This window comes from Siniperca chuatsi, linkage group LG13, assembly GCF_020085105.1.
Source record: "Siniperca chuatsi isolate FFG_IHB_CAS linkage group LG13, ASM2008510v1, whole genome shotgun sequence".
Classification (NCBI taxonomy): domain Eukaryota; kingdom Metazoa; phylum Chordata; class Actinopteri; order Centrarchiformes; family Sinipercidae; genus Siniperca; species Siniperca chuatsi.
The window spans coordinates 3,211,274-3,233,907 of NC_058054.1; the positions used below are offsets into that span (position 1 = coordinate 3,211,274).

At 38.7% G+C, this 22,634-nt stretch overlaps 1 protein-coding gene across 2 annotated transcripts in view; it reads left to right on the forward strand.

Annotated features, from left to right (window-relative positions):
- The window catches only part of adcy8 (adenylate cyclase 8 (brain)), a 100,576-nt gene that overhangs the window by 52,671 nt on the left and 25,271 nt on the right, over nucleotides 1–22,634 (forward strand). The window contains exons 7-10 of one of the 2 annotated variants that reach the window (XM_044219928.1): nucleotides 964–1,234; nucleotides 15,053–15,250; nucleotides 18,732–18,832; nucleotides 20,080–20,281. In XM_044219928.1, coding sequence (XP_044075863.1) covers nucleotides 964–1,234; nucleotides 15,053–15,250; nucleotides 18,732–18,832; nucleotides 20,080–20,281 — 772 coding nt within the window. The remainder of the gene's footprint in view (nucleotides 1–963; nucleotides 1,235–15,052; nucleotides 15,251–18,731; nucleotides 18,833–20,079; nucleotides 20,282–22,634) is intronic. The other variant, XM_044219929.1, reaches the window with a different exon arrangement.

The following is a 22,634-nucleotide window of genomic DNA, read 5'->3' on the forward strand; positions in this document are numbered from 1 at the left end:
CCATTACACATGTTTTTCAAAACTGTTGTGAATCCAGACTGTCCTCACCAAAAAAAAAAAAGTCAATATAGGTTGTTTGTACAAGCAGCTTATTACGACCCATGTTTACGTTTATTGTAGGATGCGACCTCTAGCGGCCGTGGTAATTATGAAAGGAGCAAACCAAACCAAACCACCAGTCAGGTGACGTAGTATAAAGAGCTAGAAAATCTGCTTATGGAGGTGGTGGGGTGGATGGATGACACAAACAAACAAAGGACTTTCACCCAGGAGACTGGAGTTCCTGTCCCGTGTGAAACCAAAAGTCAACATTGACTTATTTAAAGTTTTAAGTTACATAACATTACATATGTGACTTATGTAACTTAACTTACGTTAAGACGGTGTAGTCCCTCATTCGTCCAGGAGTGTTCTATCGTAGAAAAGGTTTCAGTCGTGTTTTCAGAATCAAGACTCCCATCCAGAAGTCATTCTCAATTGAGAATGACTTCCGGATGGGAGCCGAAACGTCTTGATTCTGAAAACAGTGTCCAGATGACTACGATTGAAACCTTAACTTACGTTAGTTGCGTAACTTACGTAACGTACTTATTTGAACCAAAACCATGATCTTTTTCTAAGCCTAACCAAGTATTTTTTTTGCCTAAACCTAACCAAACTGCGACCATGCTTAAAGGTTTTAGTTTTAGAGCTGTTTTCTTATACTTTGAGTGAAACATCTAGCAGCTAAAGTGACAGATATTTTTCTTGGTAGTTGGAGAGTGAATATTGGACTTACATTCATCAGGTGGACAAAAACACCACTTCAATGGGATGATAATGTTGATGTGTCTGTTGAATGTGTAAATAGGCAGTTGTTTCCTGACATGTTAACTTAAAAAGGTGTCAGAGCTAGTTGTCAGTCAGCTTGTTGTGGAGTTCTTCTGCCCCTGAAGTAACGGGACTCTTCCTGTCCCGTTCCAGGAGGATCCACATCTCCAAAGCCGCTTTGGACTGTTTGAACGGCGACTACGAGGTGGAGGAGGGCCACGGGAAGGACCGCAACGACTTCCTCCGCCGCCACAACATCGAGACGTACCTTATCAAGCAGCCGGAGGAGAGTCTGCTCACCCTGCCGGAGGATATCATGAAGGAGGCGGCCAGCTCGGCCGACCGCAGGGCCAGCAGCACCACCTTCAACGAGGCATCCTGGAGCCCCGAGCTTCCCTTTGACAACATTGTGGGGAAGCAGAACGTAAGTCCTGCCACTGCTTGTAATTAAAGTCATGTTGTGCACTTTATCACACTGTAAAAAAACGTCTATCTTAACAGCAAACTGGTTCCTCAATTGAGTATTAAACTGTTATTTTTATTCAAACATGGGGATGGCATTTTCTAGGAGGAAATATGGAGTATGGATATTTTAGCTTTTTGTCAAACTCTTTAACCAAATTGAAACAAGTAAAATAACCTCAACCTGTTGACAGATTTTGTGTAGATTTTGTTTGTTAAAAATAAGACTTTAAGCCTCACTGCAGGATGAAGTGGTTTCTTAAGATGGACATTTTTTACAGTGCATGGGATCTTCTCAGTTGTCTCGCCTGTTCATTGGTTGTTTTGTCTTTTTTTGTTTTCCTGGGAATGAGTGGACAGCTTTCTGTGGAGAGATTGTGTTACCATGGTGACTCGTCACTATGTGTCAGCCTGCCCGTTTGTGAGGATGACGAGCTTCTGATTGTGTGGCCCATTTAAACATCCTCTTCATCCCTTCTTCATTTGTCTGCGTTCCTGTCTGCCCGTGACAACACATCAGCCGCCGGAGGCATCATGTTGACATTTTGGGTGTTTTGTCTGAGATGGCTGATTTTGGAGGAAGTAGAGCAGGGTTGAGTTTTTTTCTTCTTCTTCTTTATGGAGGAAAAGAGTGAGAGGCCATTTCATCACAAAGATGAACACATTGTTTGAACCATTTTGGTGATTTTTTTTAAGTCTGGCCTGCCTACTTTTTTTAGATTTAGTCCTCATATACAACAGCGTCCAGTGTGAAGAGAAGGATGGCTGACTGTGAAAAGTAAACCTCTAAGCGCTGTAAAGTACAGACTCATCACATCACAAACCTTATTTAATTAAGGCAAATGTTGTGTTATGGTTCATATTTGAGAAGCTAAAAATTCAAAGAGTGTTTCGTGTTGCATTTGGCCTGCAGGGTCTGGCATTGACCCAGAACTGAAAGTTACAGTAAAAGCATTGATTAGCCAGCATGCAGACAGTAACTATGTGTTCTCCTCTGCGACTTTGGGTTGTGGTGAGCCTGATGGTTCTGTTCTGGGTTCTTTCTTGTATGCCTTGTACATGTGCCCCTTGGGGAGATAAGCTATACCTTAAAACGTATTATCACTGCTATGCAGATGATATTGAATTTTACTAGTACTGAAACTAATGATTATTTTTATTATCGATTCATCTGCAGTCATTTAATAAATCAATTAGTCAATTAATAAATTAGTTGTTTCAGAAATTAGGGGGGAAATGGCCATCATAATTTCCCAGAGCCCATGGTGTCATCCTCACGTTTAATTTTTTTTCAAAATCCAGAGATATTCAATTTATTATAATGTAACACAGGAAAAAGCAGCAAATCATCACATTTGAGAAGCTGGAACCGGAGAATGTTTGGCATTTTTGCTTGAAAATTGACTAAAATAATCAATTATTTAATCGACTAATTAACTATCATCGGTTGAGACTATACATTTTCCATTAACCCTCAAAACATCCAAAAATCACATCAAACGTGTGGACACCCTTGGACATCAAAAGCAGTTTAATTTATTTCTCTTTTATTTTACATTTGCATTTATTCATTTGGCAGATGCACAAATGAGGTACAATCCAAGCCACAGTAGACCAAGGAGAAGTCTTTGAGAATAAGTGCTGCATCACTCAATTTATGTTCCATCTGGCACAAGGGCCACAAGGCTTGAAGTTGCATGAAGTAACATCTAAGTGCCTAGCAAATGACAAATTATTAGGTAGAGAAGGACTGAGAATTACAGAGAGAAAAAGTACATTAGGTGAGTAAGTATTCTCCAAAGAGGTTGGTCTTTCAGCTATTTTTGAAGACGGAAAAGGATTCTGCTAACCAAATTGAGTTTGGTAACTCATTCCACCACCGAGGTACCACACATGAGAAAAGTTTGGATTGAGATTTCCTGCCTCGCAGTGACGGTAGGAGTAGTCATCATTCCTTTGCAGGTCGTAGGGAACGAGTATTCACCGTTCCTATGCAGATCGCAGGGAACGAGAAGGCTCATAAATCTGAGTGAGGCAGTTCAGGTAAGTGGGTGCCGTGCTAGTGGCCACTCTGTAGGTGAGCGTTAGGGACTTAAACCTAATACAAGCAGCAACAGGGAGGCAGTGAAGAGTAACGAAAAGTGGAGTGACGAGCAGTTTTTGGCTGGTTTAAGACCAGACATGGGGCTGCATTTTGCACCATTTGCAGAGGTTTTACTGTTCAAGCTGGCAGCCCTGCCAGAAGGACGTTACAGTAGTCAAGACGAGAAAGGACCAGTGCCTATTCAAGGAGTTTATTGGCATACTCAGTCAGATAGGACCAGATTTTTCTTTTATATAATGCGGAGCGACATTTTGTCTGTATTTTATGTCTCGCTTTTAGCACTTTGTGACGTCTGATCTAGAATGGTTCTTTATAAATAAATATAGCTTATGTACTTACTCCTATTATATAATAAAATAACAGAATAGATGGATGTGAAGCCCATGAAAAGAAGCCAAGCTGACAATGTTCAGGGTGTGCAGTTCTTCATGAAACAGATCAGGCTCAGCTTTATTCAGTCACTTTCCTGGGATTCATCCCAGAAAAATGTTGGTCCCAAGCCGACACAGCCACAAGTCATTCACAGACTCGTACATGGAGGTGACTGCTGTCCCCCACACTTACACTCACAGATATGTCATCATACATAATAGCTCAGGGGGGAAGGGGATAGCTGCATATTCACACCACAGTTGCATCCCCAGATTGGTTTGAGGGGACGAGCTGTTGGTTCCTGCGTTGTTGGTGGACACCCCGCGTCAAAAACACACCGCCTGGCTGGGACTCAATGTTCCTCCACCAGAACCAACCGGTGACTTTCTACAGCTGGCTGCTTCTCTTCCAGGCCGTTCAGCTTCACTACGTCTCATCAGAATCATTTCAAAACTCTCGCTGCAGGGAGCGAGATCAATTAGCTTCACATTTCATGTCAGATACATTGGCAGGTCATTTCAAAGTCCTAAATGGAGATACTCGAGATGTTCACTTAGATGTGACACATGGGAGTGGGAGCTAGAGGAGAGAGGAAGTCCTTGTATGTTCAGAGATTTGGAGGAGTAGCCTTTGGAGCATTTATTTTTGATAGTATTTGTCTCATGGACACTGAGGTCATGAAACTGAATTAGACACTAAAAATGTATTAAGGTTGGAGAGATGTTTACCTCAACTCTGCAACATAACACATGTTTTAGTGGGAATATTGAAAGAGTTGAGAGTGTAAATTAGTCAAAGTATCATTTCTGCCTTGATGCCTTTGATGTATTTTGTCTTTTATAATTTAGATTTAAATAAATCTGTTTTCACTTTGACATTTAAGAGTCTTTTCCTTTTGATCAGTATCAAAAAAAGCCACATTAAATCCCCTTTGATTTCATGTTTAAAACATGAAACTTAGTGATTTAAAAAAAAATAATCTCCCAGATGCTTAATTTCTTTTTCTTTCATCATGAAAAAGTCATCTGTCCGTTCTTTTCCTTTTGTTATTAACTTTGTAAGATTTTTGAGCCTTAAACTATTCATTTATTTGACAGAATCCACAAAATCCAAAAGCCACACTAGTGTAGCGTTTTTCCTGGAGCATTTCATCTGTTTAATTTTTTTGATTGCGAAGCACTTAATGAATTTATGTAGAAATGTTTTATAATTTAAGAGCATAGTAAATTTTTGAATTATCATCTGTGTCGTAGTGGATGTCACGCAAGGGAGCAGGGAACACAAGGAATAGGACCCAAATGTAGACTCAGAGGCAGAGCAGATGCAGTTCAATAATTTATTACAGGGAGAGGCTTACATGGATACTCAGGTAGGCAGAGGTCCAAATCAGAAAGGCAGTCCAAGACAAGCAAACAAATCAGACAAAGAGCAGGCAATAAACTAAATCCAAAAATCCAGGCGAGGTCCAAGCAAACAGAAATAAATCCAGGAGACTCAGGTGAAGCACAGGAAACAAGGCTGGGACACCTGACATTTAACCACATACCACTGCTGAAGCAAATGATCATGACAACGAACTGACACTAAACAAAGGAAAAAACCTGGACTAAACACACTTCGGTAGGGAAGACAACGAGACACAGGTGCAATTAATCAAGGCGGGGCCAACAATCTAAACTGGAGGGAAAGCAAACAAAGACAGGAAGTAAAACCACAAAACCACAAGACACACGAGGAGAGGAGAAAATAAAACAGGAAACAGGACAAAAACCCCAGAACTATGACAAGCTGGGAAGCCAATAGTTTTAGTCCAATGTGTACAGAGCTAAAAGTTTCAGTTGTAATGGATGATGATGTTAAAACTGCTATTCCAAAGCACTTTACAATTTGTTTCTCACTACCCCATTCACTCACACGCCGATGGCAGCGAGCTACCATGCAAGGTTCTGGCCTGACCATCGGGAGCAAGCAGGGGTTCAGTGTCTTGCTCAAGGACACTTCGACTTGTAGACCGGAGGAGCTGGGGATCGAACGACCAACGCTTTTATTAATGGGTGCTCCCTCCATTGTTAAATCATTTTAATTAGCTCATCACCATTTTAGACAGCATAACTTTGTATCCACCCCCCTTTTGGAGGGGCTCTGCCCAAATTAAAACAAACTATTTATTAGATGCTTGAGATTAATTTTGACATGAAGTTCTCAAAGATTTACTGCTTTAAACCACATTTTATATATATATTTATATTCATAATATTTTTAAGGTTTCAGTTGGTTGAGAACGTTGGTTTTGAAAACAAATGTAAATGAGGAGAGTTGTATCTATCAGTAGATCAGTAGATACAATATATTACATGTTAGTATTCATGTAACTTTTCGTAGTACTGGCAGTCTGTGAAATTATGTTTCCCATGTTGCTTATTTTGTCCGCTGTGCAGTTTGGAGGCGCAGGTTTTGTATTTTTACTTGATAAATCTGTTTAAAAACTATGAATTAATTGCCAAATTTTAAGCAGTTACTGTAATATTCTTTCAACTGACAGTTCAATTAAAAAGTTTTTTCAGCACTAGTCACAATATCAACATATCTTCTTATCTTTACAATATGGTTACACTGTAAGATGATAAGCAATATTTGTCTTCACTATCAGCTCTTGTGACAAATGTGCAGAGCCACAGTCTTTTTGTTTCATCTCCTGCAGCCATGCGCTAACTGAACTTGGCGTTACCTCTTGTGTATCTATGAGGATATGTGCAGCGCCTCCTCTGCCGCCAGCCTGTCAGGAGCTTATAGCATATTTGATGTAACCGTGCGTTTGGATTCAGAGGAATGTTATTTCTGAAAAGTGCCACTTCTTTGTTTCTGGCACAATGAACGCCTGTCAGGACAGTCATTTCAAAGAGTGGCTCTTTGCATATCAAAGGCCCTTGGAGGAGTTTTAAAGTGTCTTTTATGTTGTCGCTTGGCTCGGCCTGGAGCTGAACTTCTCCCTCTCTGGTGGTTTTCTGTCCTCCGGGTCCCCATCCTCCCTTCCTGTTGGTCTGATTCAGTTTTCAGCATCACTGGATTGAGGACAAGGTAAAATATTAGTGTGTGTGTGTGTGTGTGTGTGTGTGTGTGTCAGTCAGACAGAGAGGAAAAAAGAGAGGAAGAGGACTAAGTGTAATGGAGAGAGTGTGTATTTTATTTTTGTTCAATTATGCAGGAGTGTGTGAAAAATTAGACTGTTTTAATTTCGCTGTGGTAGAATCCAAAAAGTACAGTGTGATCTCTAACTGTGAATGACTTATCCGTGCTTAGAAGCTCACTGATGCATCGGCCAGACCAATATAACAAGGGGACAGAAACAGATTGATACATTGACCATCACTACTGCATCAGCCACTTTTAGCATTGATAGCGATGACTCTCGGGCCACTGTTGCTGTCGGTCCCAGCCCTACAAGTTTGAACGTCTTGTCGGATCAGCACCTCTTGTATCCGAGGCTGCAGCTAGCCTGTAGGCGCCGAGTCCATGAGGGTCAAAGAGAGGACAGGAGACGACAGGGATGGTAAAGCAAAGCTAGTGTTGGACTGTTTACAGTTATGAGGGTGATCTCAATCTTCTCAACTGTCGGCAAGAAAGCGAGTAATAGTATATCGGAAAAGTTGAACTATTCCTTTAAAAAAATATTGGCCAATATATTGATATCAGATTTTCTCAAGTTTTGTCTTTAAAAATCCAGTCAGGCTCTCATTTCAATACTTGTAGTGTGCAAGTGGGAATTTTGGCCTGATGATGGTGCTTGAAGAAATAGAGTCATCAGAATCTGGAGACTACCAGCATTCACAGCAAAAAATATCCTCACATTTGAGAAGCTGCAAGCATTTTTGTTTGATAATTTAAAATCAATGCTGGTTAATTTTCTCTCATTCTTTCAACATTAATGATTTACTCTCATGTACAGTGCAGTACAGTACAGGGGAATTACAGACTTAATAATACAGTTTACATACTGACATGGACAATAGGAACTTCCATTAACGGTAAACAACAGGTTAAAGACATGCAATAAAGATTAATGAAAGACGATTCATCTTTACAGGCGGCCGTATGAAACACCAGGTAACAGCTCTGTGCTGAACTGCCATAGAAAGAGTATTTGGTATCTGTGACCAACCATTATCTTCCAGTCGTCCTGTTTTTTATTGGGACGTACACCGATGACTATTGTATAAATGACATGATGTCCTGTCCGTCACTGTGTTTATGGGAACTATCAGGACTGACTGATCAAACCCAAAACCCTGAAATCAGACTCCCAGCTCTGTGTAGGCTCTCTGTACCGGCTGAGTGGCTCTGTCTTTACCTCTTTCATGCTTCGCTGTGTGCCTGCTGGCTCCCATGATGCACAGCACTGTCACAGTGCTTTCGCCTCAAAGGAGGTTGTGCGTTTCCTCAGAAGACCCAGTTACTCAGTGTCTCTACACTGTGAAATCCAGGCCAAAAAGAAATGGGTTCATTTTCACATTTCTTTTCTGGTTTTTATTCTGTGTTGGTGCTGGGTTTTTGAGATGTTTGCTTTCATGTCTACTGAAAACATTTTTTTAAATGTTTGAAATGATGTAAGGTGGCTCAGCCATCTGAGGCACAGGGCAGCTTGATCTCATTCTGGACAGACCACCCTAATTCACTCTGCCTCCATTTCCCCGTTTATATTAAAGATGTGCCATAGTGAACGCCACAACACTAATTAACAATGCTATTTAAATAAATAATGATGAACATATTCTCTCTGCCATTGGCACCAGTTCAGCTTCAGTTCTCGAATCGCATCCAACTAAAAAAGTACGTTTTCGTTTTTTGTCACCAAATAAAAAAGAAATTGCTACCACGGCTATTTAATTACTGTTCAGTTTGGTTCAGTTTAAGGTTTGGATTAAATTATTTTATCTTTAATCCCCAAATTTACACCCTGCTCACTGTTTTTCACAGGTACAACACAGAGTGAGTAAGAAAACATGAAAGCTTGAAGAAATCATAAATTAGATTATTTGCAATGTCATTTTTTCATCATGAAGTCACTGGTTTCTTTGTGCTGCTTGTCTGCTTATAAGTGAAACTGAGTTGATTTAAATAGTTTTTACGACAGTTGGACTTCACGTCCCTAAAAAATGAATGTCCTTTTCAGTGTCCTTGTTCCTCTTCCATAGATTAGGTACTTCATAGGTTTTAAAGGTTCATGTAATGTATACGTTTTGAAGGTTCATAGTTTTAGAATGTTTATTAGCTATGTTAAGGCAAATACAAGTCGGTATTAAGTCTCAGCTTGTATTATATAATATAAAATCCTTAGCTTGTAATGCAGATTGCCTGTGGGGATTTTCAACATGACTGTTCAGTTTGCCACTGTGATATATAATGAACAAAGGGTGGAAGAACAAAAATCCCCAGAGTCTACCAGGCCATAATCATGCTTGTTGCCCCATGAGACTATAAAGCTCATTAAACACTGGGCAACAATTGCTGGATAGATGAAAAATTCAACAACTTCGACAACTTTGCTGTTCTTAAATCCTTATCATTAGTGGGGCGAAAAATGTAACATTTGGCCTGCGGATGGTGCTAGAGGAATGGTCATGTTATTAGCTAAATCAAGAGTTTATCCTCTGTGGAAATTTTAGCACACAGAGGGAAGAGGGAAGGCTACATGTTAATAACTATTGGAACTTAACATGCTGACATTTAATGTGGTACCTATAAACATTCTGTTAATAACACATACCCAATTCTTCTATTGTAACCCCTTATTTATTTTTACGTTGCATTTTGTTCTTTAGTTTAGAATTATAAATGTTTGGTACACTACTGAAGAGGAATGTAAAAGAAAACTAGAATCAGTCTGAGTCTAGAAGAGTGCACAGTACTGCTATGCTGATTGTAAGTCATGCAAAGGCCAAAATAAGGTTTTTCTTACACCACTGCTGTGATCATAGCCCGACTGGTGTAGCATTAGCACACTAATGTTAGAAATAATCTCAGTTGAACAGTTGTGGCTGATGGGAACTGATGGGTTTAGAGGTATCCAGTCATGGATACAGTGGACAAGTGACAATGTTGACCTGTTGGTGGTACTACATGAAAAGTCAGGGGATCAACAACTTCATTAGGATACATCCATGAATATGTGTACCAAGTTTCATGGCAATCTGTCCAATAGTTGTCGTTAGTCCAGATCCATCATTTGCCCTGAAGCCTGTTTGTGGTTTGCGTAACCACCTGCTTACAATCCTTTGAAGAGCACCGTTTCCAAACAAGTCATGTTGCAGTGACTTATACTTTCTGTCTTTAAAGTATAAGTTAGTCTGTCACACTACCAGCAATCTCAGAACCCATCGGCTATTGTCTGACGGCGATTTAGCCTCTTGGGGCAACGGCCAATGTTTCGGGGCTTTCGGTGTAGCCAGTGGATATCCGGATAACAGATAACGGATATCCAGGCCAAGACTTCCTCTTCTGTGCGCTGGTCATTCTTTACAATCTTGGAACCCATCAGCTATTGCCTGATGATGATATGAATGCCGATACATTTTAAAAAAGATAATAAAAAGCTAATCTCTAGGGTTCCGAGATTGATAAAAAGCTAAATCGTCGTTAGACGATAGCCGATTGGTTCCGAGATTGCATTCCGGCCAGTGTGTTCCGTCCCTTTTACTCTTCACATGGACTGTTTACCTGCATGCAACCAAAGCCCGCTTAAATGTGACTACACTCGGACTACAAATGGAAACCAGAATGCTTCCGATACCAAAATCTTGTCCCTTGCCTACAGATTCTGCATTCTTATGCAGATATCTGTTTATATAGACTACACTACCAGATATTTGATATCACCCCCCCCACATGCCCTTTTCTTGGCATCATATGTTGACATTTCCAAGAGACAAGTGTGTCCTGTTATTAATATGTATCATACATGTAACCCCATACTGCTTCCCCCATACAGCCAACCACTGTTCTGGGCAACATCACACCGGCCAGTATAAACAGGAGAAATGTCACAGAAGGAAGCATGTGCCCTTTAGGCTGTATGCTTCCTCAGGGACATGCACGCCAAAAACAATCATGGCAGCAAGGCTCATTACACTGGCGACCGTCCCCTCTGAGCCCATCAGGAGTGGATGGCTGAGGGCAGGGATTTTAGTGAGGTTATAAAGTGGCCTATGAAGTATTAGATCCACCTTTCCGATGCAGAGTAGCACCCTCTTTTCTGTGATCCATGTCGTACCCTGTTGGTCCCAAAAGAGGGTCTAGTACAAAAGCATGTTACACAGCTGAGCTTTTAAGATAAAGTGGAGATCCCAGAGTTTTCTCAGATAGCAGATGTGTCAGGCTGAATTATAGGGGAAAGAGTATAGTGCGCAGAAAATCTTTAAAAAATGTCATCTTGGGTTTGAATATTTTGCTAGATGAAAGAGTCATGTTGTTTCATCGAGTCTCTGGAAAGAAGGGGATATATAATACATGTGTGACATTCGCTACAATTTGGAAAATATGTTTTTTGTAACTTTGAAGTTACTTACGGTGGAATTCTAGCTGTAGTGATAGTGAAGTGATCTCTTACAGTTTGTGAAAAAGTGAGTAAGGAGTAAATAGGTAAGACAACATTTGGAAGGCTTTCAAAGTAATGAACTTTTTTTGTATTAACAGTAGAGTACTGCATGGCCGGAAATATTTTCCTGATCCAAACCCAATCCAAATCGTTATGGTCTAAGCCCAACTTGGCTTGAGCCCACCTTGGTTCGATTTCTTGGCCAGGAGCAGTGACTCCCTGCAGTCTCCATTGGTTGCCTAGCAACCTCACAGGGATGACAAGAGTCGAGGAAGTGACTGCACCTGGCCAAGAAATAGTCCGGCACATAACGCCCAGAAAGACCTCAATGTGTTGTTTTTACACTTCGGAGCCAGAGCCAGTCTGGCTATTACCCCTGCTTTCAGTCTTTATGCTAAGCTAGGCTAGTTTCTCCAGCGGCTCCAGCTTCATATTTAACAAAACAGACGAGAGTGGTATTGATTTTCTAATTTAACTATCGCCGAACTATTCCTCTAAGCCCAGCCTGGCCACATTCATTACAGCCCAAGCATGACCCAGACCAAATGTATTACGGCCTGAGCCCAACGTGGCCGATGACGTAGCTTGAGCCCGACCTAGATGGATTCATTACCTGTCCCAGTGCATTATGGCCCCAGCCCAATCAGCACGATTCCTTAAAGTCTGAGCCCAACTTCACCCAATTTATTACGGTGTCAATCCTACCATGTCTGTCAGATACATTTTTTCATCGACCTGAAGTGAAGCCCAAAACCTGAAGTCCAAAGCCAGTATTGCAAAACCACTTTCTTTCTCTCTTTCTCTACATTGTACAGAGTCTAGGCTAAGTGACCAGTGAACCAACCGTATTAAGATGAAACAGTAGTATTGTAGCTCTCAACAAGCATTAGTTAACCAACCATCTCCCAACAGATAAGGAATACTCTGCACTCAGCACTTTGTCTTTATGTGAGAAAAACCTGACAAAATCTAAATAAAGCAAGTTTGCAAACGAAAGAAAAACAGAACCTCCACAACACTAAAAAAGTGAAAGTTCTCCTTGACATTTTTACTCTTCATATGCTTCACAAATAACAGCCAAAAAGTGAGCTGAGATCATTCTAAAATAAACTGATAATAGGGTCTACATGTCATCACCAAGAACTGGCCCTGGAACATTTGAATACATTTGAAGTAGTTGATGCTCATCTGATTCCACAAAATGCCGTCCAATTGTCTTCATTATAATGAAGCTCATGTATTTTCTGTGGCTGCTCCAGATATGTTAATGATTTGACACACAGGCCACGCATTTTCATTCATATGCAACAGAGGTTTTGTCGAGTTCAAGTTCAATGTCAGCTCAGCTCTCTCTCCCCTATCTTCACTGTGTGTTGAGAACAAAAGTGGCCAATTTACATTCGGTAATATTCTACTCGGGCAGAGACACAAGACAGTAGTAGTATTCTGAAGGCAGGCAGGACTTTTCTTCTTCTGTATTTTATTTTGTTTACATTCCATTTGCTATTATTCGCTAAATCAAAATGAAAAGTCTTCGTCAAAGTGTGTTAATTTCCTCATATTATAATTTTATCTGAAAGTTGTGCTCACCAAGTGTGGTTGAGTTTTACGTATGACTACTGCATTTCGAGCATCGTTTGGTGCAGTTCATGTTACTTTAGATCTGTTTGGGTATCATGAAAGTTACTGAAACAAAAAACTAATATTTTGTACTACTGGATGGAACGACTGAGACTGAGTGAGCCGTTTGACTTGTTTGTGGCTTACCTGTCTTACAAGTGAATATCGAAGCTCTCTCAATATGTGAGAATCTTCTGAGTAAATGCTGCAGTTTCTGATTTGTGAGGTATTGACCGATAAACCTCCAAATTGCTGTCTTTTATAATCCCCAGGCAGCTCTGATTAGACTTAAATCTGCCTGTAACGATGGCCAGTGATCGTCAGAATGGCTCTTACAGGTAAAAAAAGAAAACAATTCCAATAATCAAGATTTGTTTGAGAACATCAATGAAAATGAACTTTTAATGATCTAAGTATGAAAGACTTCATTTGTTAACTTGTTGGATTAAGCGAGACTAAGTGAGACATTTGAGACATCTGGATTTGGTGAGAGACATATTGAATTTCTCTCACACATCTCCATCATCACACATTTCTCTCATAATCACTTTAATGGCTGCTGGCTCTATAGGGCCCAGACACTCCAAAGGGTAATTTGTCCAAATTTGCCACGCTGCTGCTTTAACTCACAGCTAATGGTGGAAAGCTAATGTCAGTGGCTCAGAGAAAATGACTGCGATCCTCACGTATGTCACTTTTACCTCAAGTGCTTCTCTTGAACGACTGTGACGTCTCCACCAAGGTGGACAGGAACTCACCTTGACTAATTACAGAATAGAGCACATCAGTGGACCATACCAGTGTTTGTTTTAGCTCATTAACCACGAGCAATGTGTACCGTAGTTTTATATAGCCACTGACATTTTGCAACTCTATCAGTTTTTAGATTGCTTTCCTTTCAGGCAGCCATGGTCTCACTTGCTTTCATTACACTATGAAAATCAATTTATAGAGGGGACTGCCCTCACTGGGAAATCAGTCATTCTACAATTAAAAAACTAACACATGGTGGGTATTATATAGGCCAATTACAGTATTGGTAGACTATATATATTTATACAGTATATATGTTAAAAATATATAATTAAACAGGTAACTGAATAAATAAATGTGAAAAATCCAAATAATAAAAAAGATACAAAAAGTTGGATGTATTGGGGGGACCTCATTATTTCTAAGTCTTGGCTATAGCCCTCTCTGCAGCAAGATTCAAGTCACTGTAAGGTGATTTTCATAGAAATGATCTCAACCAAACGCCTTTGTAAAAGCCAAAGTATACATACAACAAGAGTTATGGACAGGTTACGACCTTCAGTTTATTATTTTACAGAGAGACAAGGAAGGCCAAGCGAGATGGGAAGTGATGAAGTGGTAAATTAAAACCTGAGGAGACCCTTGTAAACCAAAGAAGCTTGTGTCATTCACTTACCTTTTACAATATTACATATTCATGTCTTGCAAGGATGTCCTGGTTGGGACATAATGCATTTTAAGAGTTTGTTTCAAAAATGCATAAAAATACATTTTAGAGGTGAAAACATTGAGGATTCAGTCTATGAAAATGTTTTTCTCAACCTTCACCTGCTAAAGATTAATACAATAAAATAAATAAATTAAATAAATGTTTCAGAATCAGTTTTAATTTTGTGCATTTAGTGTATTTGTCCTGACATTTTGCAACTAAACTCTTCTTCTCTCAGCTGTGTTTTTTGTCCTCCATTTCATGCTTTATATTTTTTAAATTTTCATCTGTTCTGTGTGTTTTCATTGCCAGTCCTTTCCCTTTCCACAGTTGTGGACATAAATTACAGCTCTGTTATAATGTGTGCATAATTACAAGCCTTGTCACCACTAACATCAACGCAAAGTGAACATGCTGCGAGTGAATGAGAGATGCATGACTTGCTCTGAGCTGTCTGTCTGATAGCAAACGTTGCATTTTGGTCTTCCCTTTTCTTCCTTTTCCTTAATTTTCTTTTTCTTTTGTGTATGTACTGAACGTAACTGTGTGTCTGTTCTTTTTCATTTGTAACTTGAATGAAACAAAAGGGGGACAAGCAGGTTCATTCTATGTGCATGTGCTTTCCCCCTAGACTCTGGCTGCCCTAACGAGAAATTCGATAAATCTGCTTCCAAACCATCTCGCACAAGCTTTGCATGTCCACTCTGGTCCTGAGGAAATTAACAAGCGAATAGAGAGCGCCATCGACTTACGGAGTGGCGATAAGTTGAGAAGAGAGCATATCAAGCCTTTCTCACTGATGTTTAAAGAATCCAGCCTGGAAGAGAAGGTAGCTGGGGTTTTAGACAGATAACTGTTTTTTTCTTTCTCTCTCCCTCCTCATATTTATTCTTAGATGAAGATTTTCAGAAGCAAAACAACAACCAACACATTTTGTTTCCTATCATGAGTAAGCTAAAGGCACTTGAGATGCTATTGTGGTATTGCAGAGAAAAAAAAGCATGGTCTTTTTTTATTTTGCTGTATTTACATGAGTCACTGTAACCTAAGACAAAGCTTAATGGAGTAACTGAGGGATGTTGTGAAATGTATTGGAAAACTATGCAATACAATATACATATACTAGTCCAGGGTTTGTTTTTGTTCAGTACTTTCCTCCATTTGGCCTCCCAGTGTATGGAGTCTGAAGTGTGCCACCAGAAAAATTATGGACTTGCACTTTTTAATTATAGTCAGTTAATAAATACATACATTTTAAAGAAGAACTATTATAAATTGAAATTACATTAAGTTAAAACATGGTCAGTACATTTGCTAATTAATGTAATTGTTTTCTTGTTCTGCCTTTAAATGATACATTAGAATTCAATTTTAAAGTATAATTGAAAATGTATTTTTTAAGGCTTTTACATTTTGTTATTCCATTTACTGTCTCCCTATCGTATTCCAGCTTACATTCATTTTCTCACAGTTACCGTTCTCAATGTCAAAAATGGCATTTTATTCTCAAGTTTATGATAGCTTTTTAAAATGTATTAATTTATTAATTGGTTATAATGAAAAGTTGTAGAAGTATAATTATTCTGTCAGCACACTTCAGACTCTATACTAGTGTCCCTGAATAAACATAGTGAACCAAATCTCTAACAGTAGATAATAACTCTTCGGAACAACATCTTTTTTTATTGAGTTATGCCCATATTGTGCTCAAACATTAAACCAACTTAACCATGACTCATGTTTGATTCAGAAAATAAAATTGGCTTTGATTCTTGCTTCGACTAGTAGAAAATAGTCAGCTGGGTGAAACATTAATGTTTGGCAATTTGTTGATTTGTTTTGCCGAGACTGCAGAACCCCCTTCAGTTTACTCATGACCAAAAGTCCATGCCATGGACCTGTTACCCTTTTACAGTCTTGTGGAAAAAGTTGACTTGTTCAACCTTTTTTCTTTTTACAGGAGCACATTGCATTCACTAAAGAAAAAAGCATTTCTGAGATGCGTTCTCAAATTTACACTTACATATCCCATAATTATGACTTCTATAATTATGAGACCTTCACCTTGAAATATTTTTTTTAGATAGATACTACAGTTAATTACTACTAGACCAAATTATTAGACTACTACAACTACTTTTTTAAATGACTTAATTAAATACTAGAGCACATTATTGCGTTGTTGCAGCTGAGTTACATCAATCATAAAACAAAACAAGATAAGGACACTCGAGTAGGTAAACAGAATACAGTAAAAAACTAACCCTAACTCTAAATATACTGTATAGCCAGCCGAATATGATCTGTAAAATTACAACGCCGTTATTATTTGATAAGACAGGGCTATGATGACATCCACCTCAATTAATCCCTTAAGTCAGCTGTGGGGTCAGTCTTTACAAACTCATCCTGTGCAGCCAAACATTGATCAAACCCACATAACTTAATTTAAAATCTGTTGGAGATCCAAAAGTTTTCAAAGATACCAAATATATCAGGCTGAATTTTGGGGAAATGTGTCTAAAATGATGTGTTATGCAACAAGAATATTTCCATTTAATGGAATGGTGCAACCATAAAAAGTCTTGGGTTTGACTATTTCACTCAGTGTAAACATAATATATCTTCAATGAAGAGCTGGAACAAGCTGTTAAAGAATGTGATATATGATATTGTCAGAATGAGGAATAAGATAAACCCACTTAAAGGGAAAACAAAAGTGGAAAACTGGATTTTTAAGGGGCTAATTTGTTGTATTTCCTCTTTGGTTTGATGCTTTGGCAGGTACAGGTACATAATCACTATAAATGGGTTTATTTACAGCTGCATTTTTGCTATCAACAGCTGACACCAAGTAAACTTTGACAAGTTGTTTCAGCCCATAGCAGCATTTTGACTGATCACTTAACATTGACAATCCACGGGTAATTACCTTATAATTACGAGATGTTAAGTCATAATCATAAGATATGGAAGTCATAATTACAAGAAAATGTGTCTGAATGTTCTTTTTCTTTGGTGAATGCAATGCATTTCTGTAGCTTTTTGTCCCCTTTCTCCCCATTTTTTTTGTTCCATAAATAAGCTCACCTTTAACCTTTGAGTTGACCTTCATATGGGCCCCTTCACATCTATTCCCTTGGAATCCCACCGCCATCTTCAAAACTTTTCCAAGAACCATATTGTTTTGGTTGACCTCTTAACCTCTTCAGTAAATGTGCAGTGATTTGCTGTTGGCCTCCCTCATTTTTTTGCCAAAGTTGTGACGAAACGTGAAGCATCCTCTTGCTAATTTCCCAGCACCCTTTGAGAAAGAGACAGAGCGAGGATGGGGCAGCGGGGGTCACGGGGGTGGAAAGTTTAAGACTGAGATGAGTCGGGCTGTTGGTCCAGACTGGTGATTCATCAGTCTAGGCTCGTACATCAGAGCAGGGCTTTATTCAGGAAATGCTAATGCCCATGTTCTCACATACCAGACAGTTCCCACCTTTTATCTCAATATAATTATGAATGAAAATTGTAAGCTAACATTTAAGTAAACTTTACTATACTGCTTTGTACATGTTAACTTTATAAGAGAAGTTATTTTATTCTATGTTTAGAGTGCATTTTAAAGGAATAGTTCAACATTTTGGAAAAACTGTTGTTTCTTGGTGAAAAACAGTCTTGTTGTTTACAGTTACAGACATTTTGGAGATACATCATTTTGGCCCAACAACAGCTGTATGAATGTAATTTTTAAGGTAAAATCGATGTGGTAGAAGAAAAGTAGAAAGTCTCCCAAAATGATCATAACCTCAAAACTGGATTTAAATAGGAGTACTAGCATAAATGCACTTGTTTGCCGTTGTTGCTTTTGTGATATTTTTCTGTGGTTGAGTTGTTAGTGCTGGCGTTGAAGAATGTAGTTTATTATCTAATATTTCTCAAATCCATAGAATTCACATTTCAGTTAAGCTTTCAAAACCCCTCTCACACCTCTTTTTAGCTTCGCATTTAGCTTATTTTTTTAATTTTTTAGCTCTCTGTTTGTGTCTCTGACTAAGCGAATAGCTGACGGCTAACAGCTAGCATTGTGCTTGTCAGCTTTGCACCTTCCCCAGGACCCCACAGCTAACCCACCGGCTCCTGTCTCTCTCTAACGCTTGTGGTTGAACCATTGCATGCATCTGTGGCAGTGCGCTGGTGTGTTTGAGGTGCATTTCAATGTGTTCAGTCTTCTCCGTTTGTCTGAAAACTTGTTTCTCCATTTTCCCCTTCGCTTCCTCTTCCTCCTTCTTTCTCTTCTTCTTTTCCCTGTCACGGTGAAGTACTCCCAGATGAGGGACGAGGTGTTCAAGTCCAACCTGGTGTGCGCCTTCATCGTGCTCATCTTCATCACCACCATCCAAAGCCTGCTTCCCTCTGCCAGGTAAAAGAGGAAAGACTGTCAACATGGTGGACAGTTCTGACTGAAAGACTGATAACTGAAAGATATTTCCACATTTAACAAAGAACCAAGGTCCCACCACAGCTCCAGGTTAGCTTCTGTTCGACTAGCTTTCAGTTCTCGATGTATTTTCTCACAGTTTCTTTCATCAGTCTTTCTAGAACAATAAAACATTTGAAAGGTTTTAAAACTGGGCTCCGTCCATATTCAAAAATAAATCAGTATTTACTACTGTACAGGAAAGAAACTTCGTAATTTTTGCTTGATCTAACAATGATTATTTTGTTAGCATTTCTCAACTACAGCTTCTATTAGTATACCCACAGATGTGCTGTCTAAGCCTCCTACATTTGTCTTGTGTTATTTGCTTACATTTGAGCACTGGAGTGTTTAGAAGTCCTGCCCGAAATAACTAACTAACTAACTAACTAACTAACTAACTAACTAACTAACTAACTAACTAACAAACTAACAAACTAACCAGCTGTACAGACATTAGCTATTGCTAGCTAGCAACATACACACCGACAGTGATTGTGCTGTGTGTGTGTGACAGCTCAGGCCGTCATAGCTTTTCCTCTTGTCCTCATACATTTATGAATTGGAGTCACACTAATGTCACAGGATAAGCGCAAATTTTTAGCTCAAGTTGAAATATTTTCCACTCACGCATTATTGACTAATACACAATTGTGCCATTTTAAGATTTGCTTTGCTTTCAGTCTGAACACACCTGATGTCTCATGGTAGATGTTGTTGTTGAACAAATGGTCATTTTACTTTTTGTAAAATAACAAGATGTTCGAATGTTATTGTAGTAGATGCCCATTTATTTTTGAGTATGGAAAGAAAACCCTGGGAATATTAGTCTAACAGAAAGACTGATGAAAGAAACTTTCTGTGAGAAAATACATCATCTGGCCAAAGTTAATGGAACAGAGTATTGCATAAAATATGGGATCCTAGTTTTGAGATCTGTATCTCAAATTTATAGATAACGTTCTTTTAATTATAGGATATTGATCTAGTTATTATGAAAACATAAAATAAAAATGTATTAAAATATGTTTTTAAGCTTATATTTATTATTTACATATGCCAAAATGTTTTTGTGATGCTTTAATGTGTTGGGAAAGTCCAAAGTCCAATGCTTAAATGTAGTATCCTAACGCCTCAGCCCACAGCTGATGGTATTTTTTATTACTTTGCTATTTATTGTGTTTCTGCAGGATGGTAACCATGGTGATCCAGTTCTCGGTCCTCATCGTCCTCCATTCCTGTCTGGTCCTAGTTACAACGGCGGAAGACTACAAGTGTCTGCCTCTGGTCCTGCGCAAAGCCTGCTGCTGGATCAATGAGACCTATGCAGCGCGAAATGTCATTATCTTCATCTCAATCCTCATCAACTTCCTGGCAGCCATGATCAATATAGTGAGTTCAATTTCCACTACCAGATTATTGTTTGATTGCAGAATATTTACAAAGTTAATATTTGTTGTGTATGCGTTGACCTTGACCCGCAAGGATACACCAAACTCAACACACGTTATGATGCATTGAGTTGTTTCCTTTTCTTATCATTTTCCTTAGTGTCTAAACTTAATCTTGATATAAAATAAAACTTTTATTGAGAAATTGTGTTGGTATAGAAAGGGATAGAAAGGCGTAAAGAGTGTCACTGGGATTCCTTGACTTTGTAAAGGGATAAGCCTTTTTCAAAATGTTCCCGTTTGTCAACAAATCCCGTGAAAATATCAAGAGAGTCCGTCTCACAGTACTTGTTGACTTCCCTACCCTGTCTGTGGCATTGGTTCTAACTGAGGATGTAAATGTTTAAAAACACAAATATATAGTTTCATTTTTTGTTGTAAAGGGGCACAGTAATTTCATTAAACAGCTGTAAAATGTAGGTTTTATCGAAGTGTACTCAAACAGGAGGAAATGCATTTATTGGGGACTATTTTCAGCAGTGGATTAATACACATTTGATGCTCTTACTCTTACTCTCTTCTCGTTCTTGGACAGCAGGACAGTGTATGTGGGATAAAGTAAAAAAAAAGTGTGTGTGTTCATGGTAATGTAGGAACGTGTCACCCAGTGCAACAGTGTGGCTTTATTTTTAATAGTTTTTGGACAAAATGGAGCTCTATGTCACAGAGGAATAAGATATATCAGGCTTTGATACACACAGTAGTTATATTCATTGTTGGTTTGGGTCTTTTCATGGGATTTGTTGACAATAAGAAAATTTATAGTATTTCACCAGACTTGTCTAATGTTGACCGATGTCATGTTGTATTATTGTCTGACCATTAAATAGTGTGAAAGTTGAATGCACATCTGTAAGACATAAGAACCTCATACTATAACCAACACAAAAGGGGTAACATTTCAAAACAAATTATTATTCAAAATACATTATGTGATCAGTTTGTCAGTGTTGTGACAGCATTAACCGACTGCCACTTTCATAACTTTGAGATTCAATAATTCAAAAGCCATTATTTTTTTTTTGTCTGAAAGTCTGACCTCATCGACCCCAATTTACCTGATATGCCAGCGCTGTTCCTCAGCAGGGCGGCATCTGAAAGACATTGGGTTGCAAGTCATTACTTAACTAAAGCACATACAACAAGCTCATTATTAGCTTTTGGTGTTGCATCAAACAGCCCATATTATGCAACCCTGAGGCCTCAGCTAGTGAGAAAATAATCAAATGGCTACATTTATATAGCGCTTTTATCCAAAGAGCTTTACAAGGTTTTTGCAGCTTATACACCTATTCACACACACACACACACACACACACACACACACACCCACCCATGGCAGCGAGCTACTAAGCAGGGTGCTGGCCAACCATCGGGAGCAATTTGGGGTTCAGTGTCTTGAGCTCAAGATTCCCGTCCCACATGGAGTTAGGTTTAGGCTTCGAAAACACTGTGTTAGGAAAGGTTAGGAAAACATGGTGGTTTTGCTTAAATATACAGTAGAGCCTTAACAGAACCATAAAAAGGTTAATCGTGCTTTAGTTGCCACAAGCTGATAAGGAAATAAAATATGTTGTTAATGATGCAGAAACATTTTGCTGTTGCTAATAGAAGCCACTAAAATGCTTTAAAGATTAAAGCAATAAACACAGAGAACAGATGCAAATTAGGAATGCAACAACAACAAAATAAAAAAACAACATGGGTTTTTCGAAATGAGCAGATCAGTTCAGTAGTTTTCAGTGATTTTATGTCCCCACACACCCAAAAGTTCACAGTGAACAGTGTACAGCTCAAAAAACTTTTAATTTAGGAAAGTAAAGAGAAAACAAAAATGAGCTGCTGATTATGTCCCCTCTAAGTAAAAAAAATACAAGTGGTTTAATGCAACTGCATTGCAAGATTTTTACGTCATTAATTTAAATATTTCAAATAAAAACTGACAAACTCCTGAATTGTTAAATGAAATTAAATAAATAATAAGCCCTCTGTATCCTTCATTTAGTTTGATTTGAATATGATGATTACCTTATTTCTTTTTTACTGAGAAAACGTTGTTTCACACATCCTGTCTTATTTCTATCTTTTAAAAGAAAATCTAACATCATCTGTTTTTTCTTCCCTGTGAAGCGCTTTGCATCTTGAGCTAAATTCCATGTTGATGCTGATTTTCTAACCACGGGTTATTCTCCTTTTTATTTTTTTATTCTCCCAGAAATTTAAATGCATAACTTCCTGTGTGGCAGGAAGGAGCTACCAGAGTGCTTCTCTCATACACTGGGTACCAACTTCAG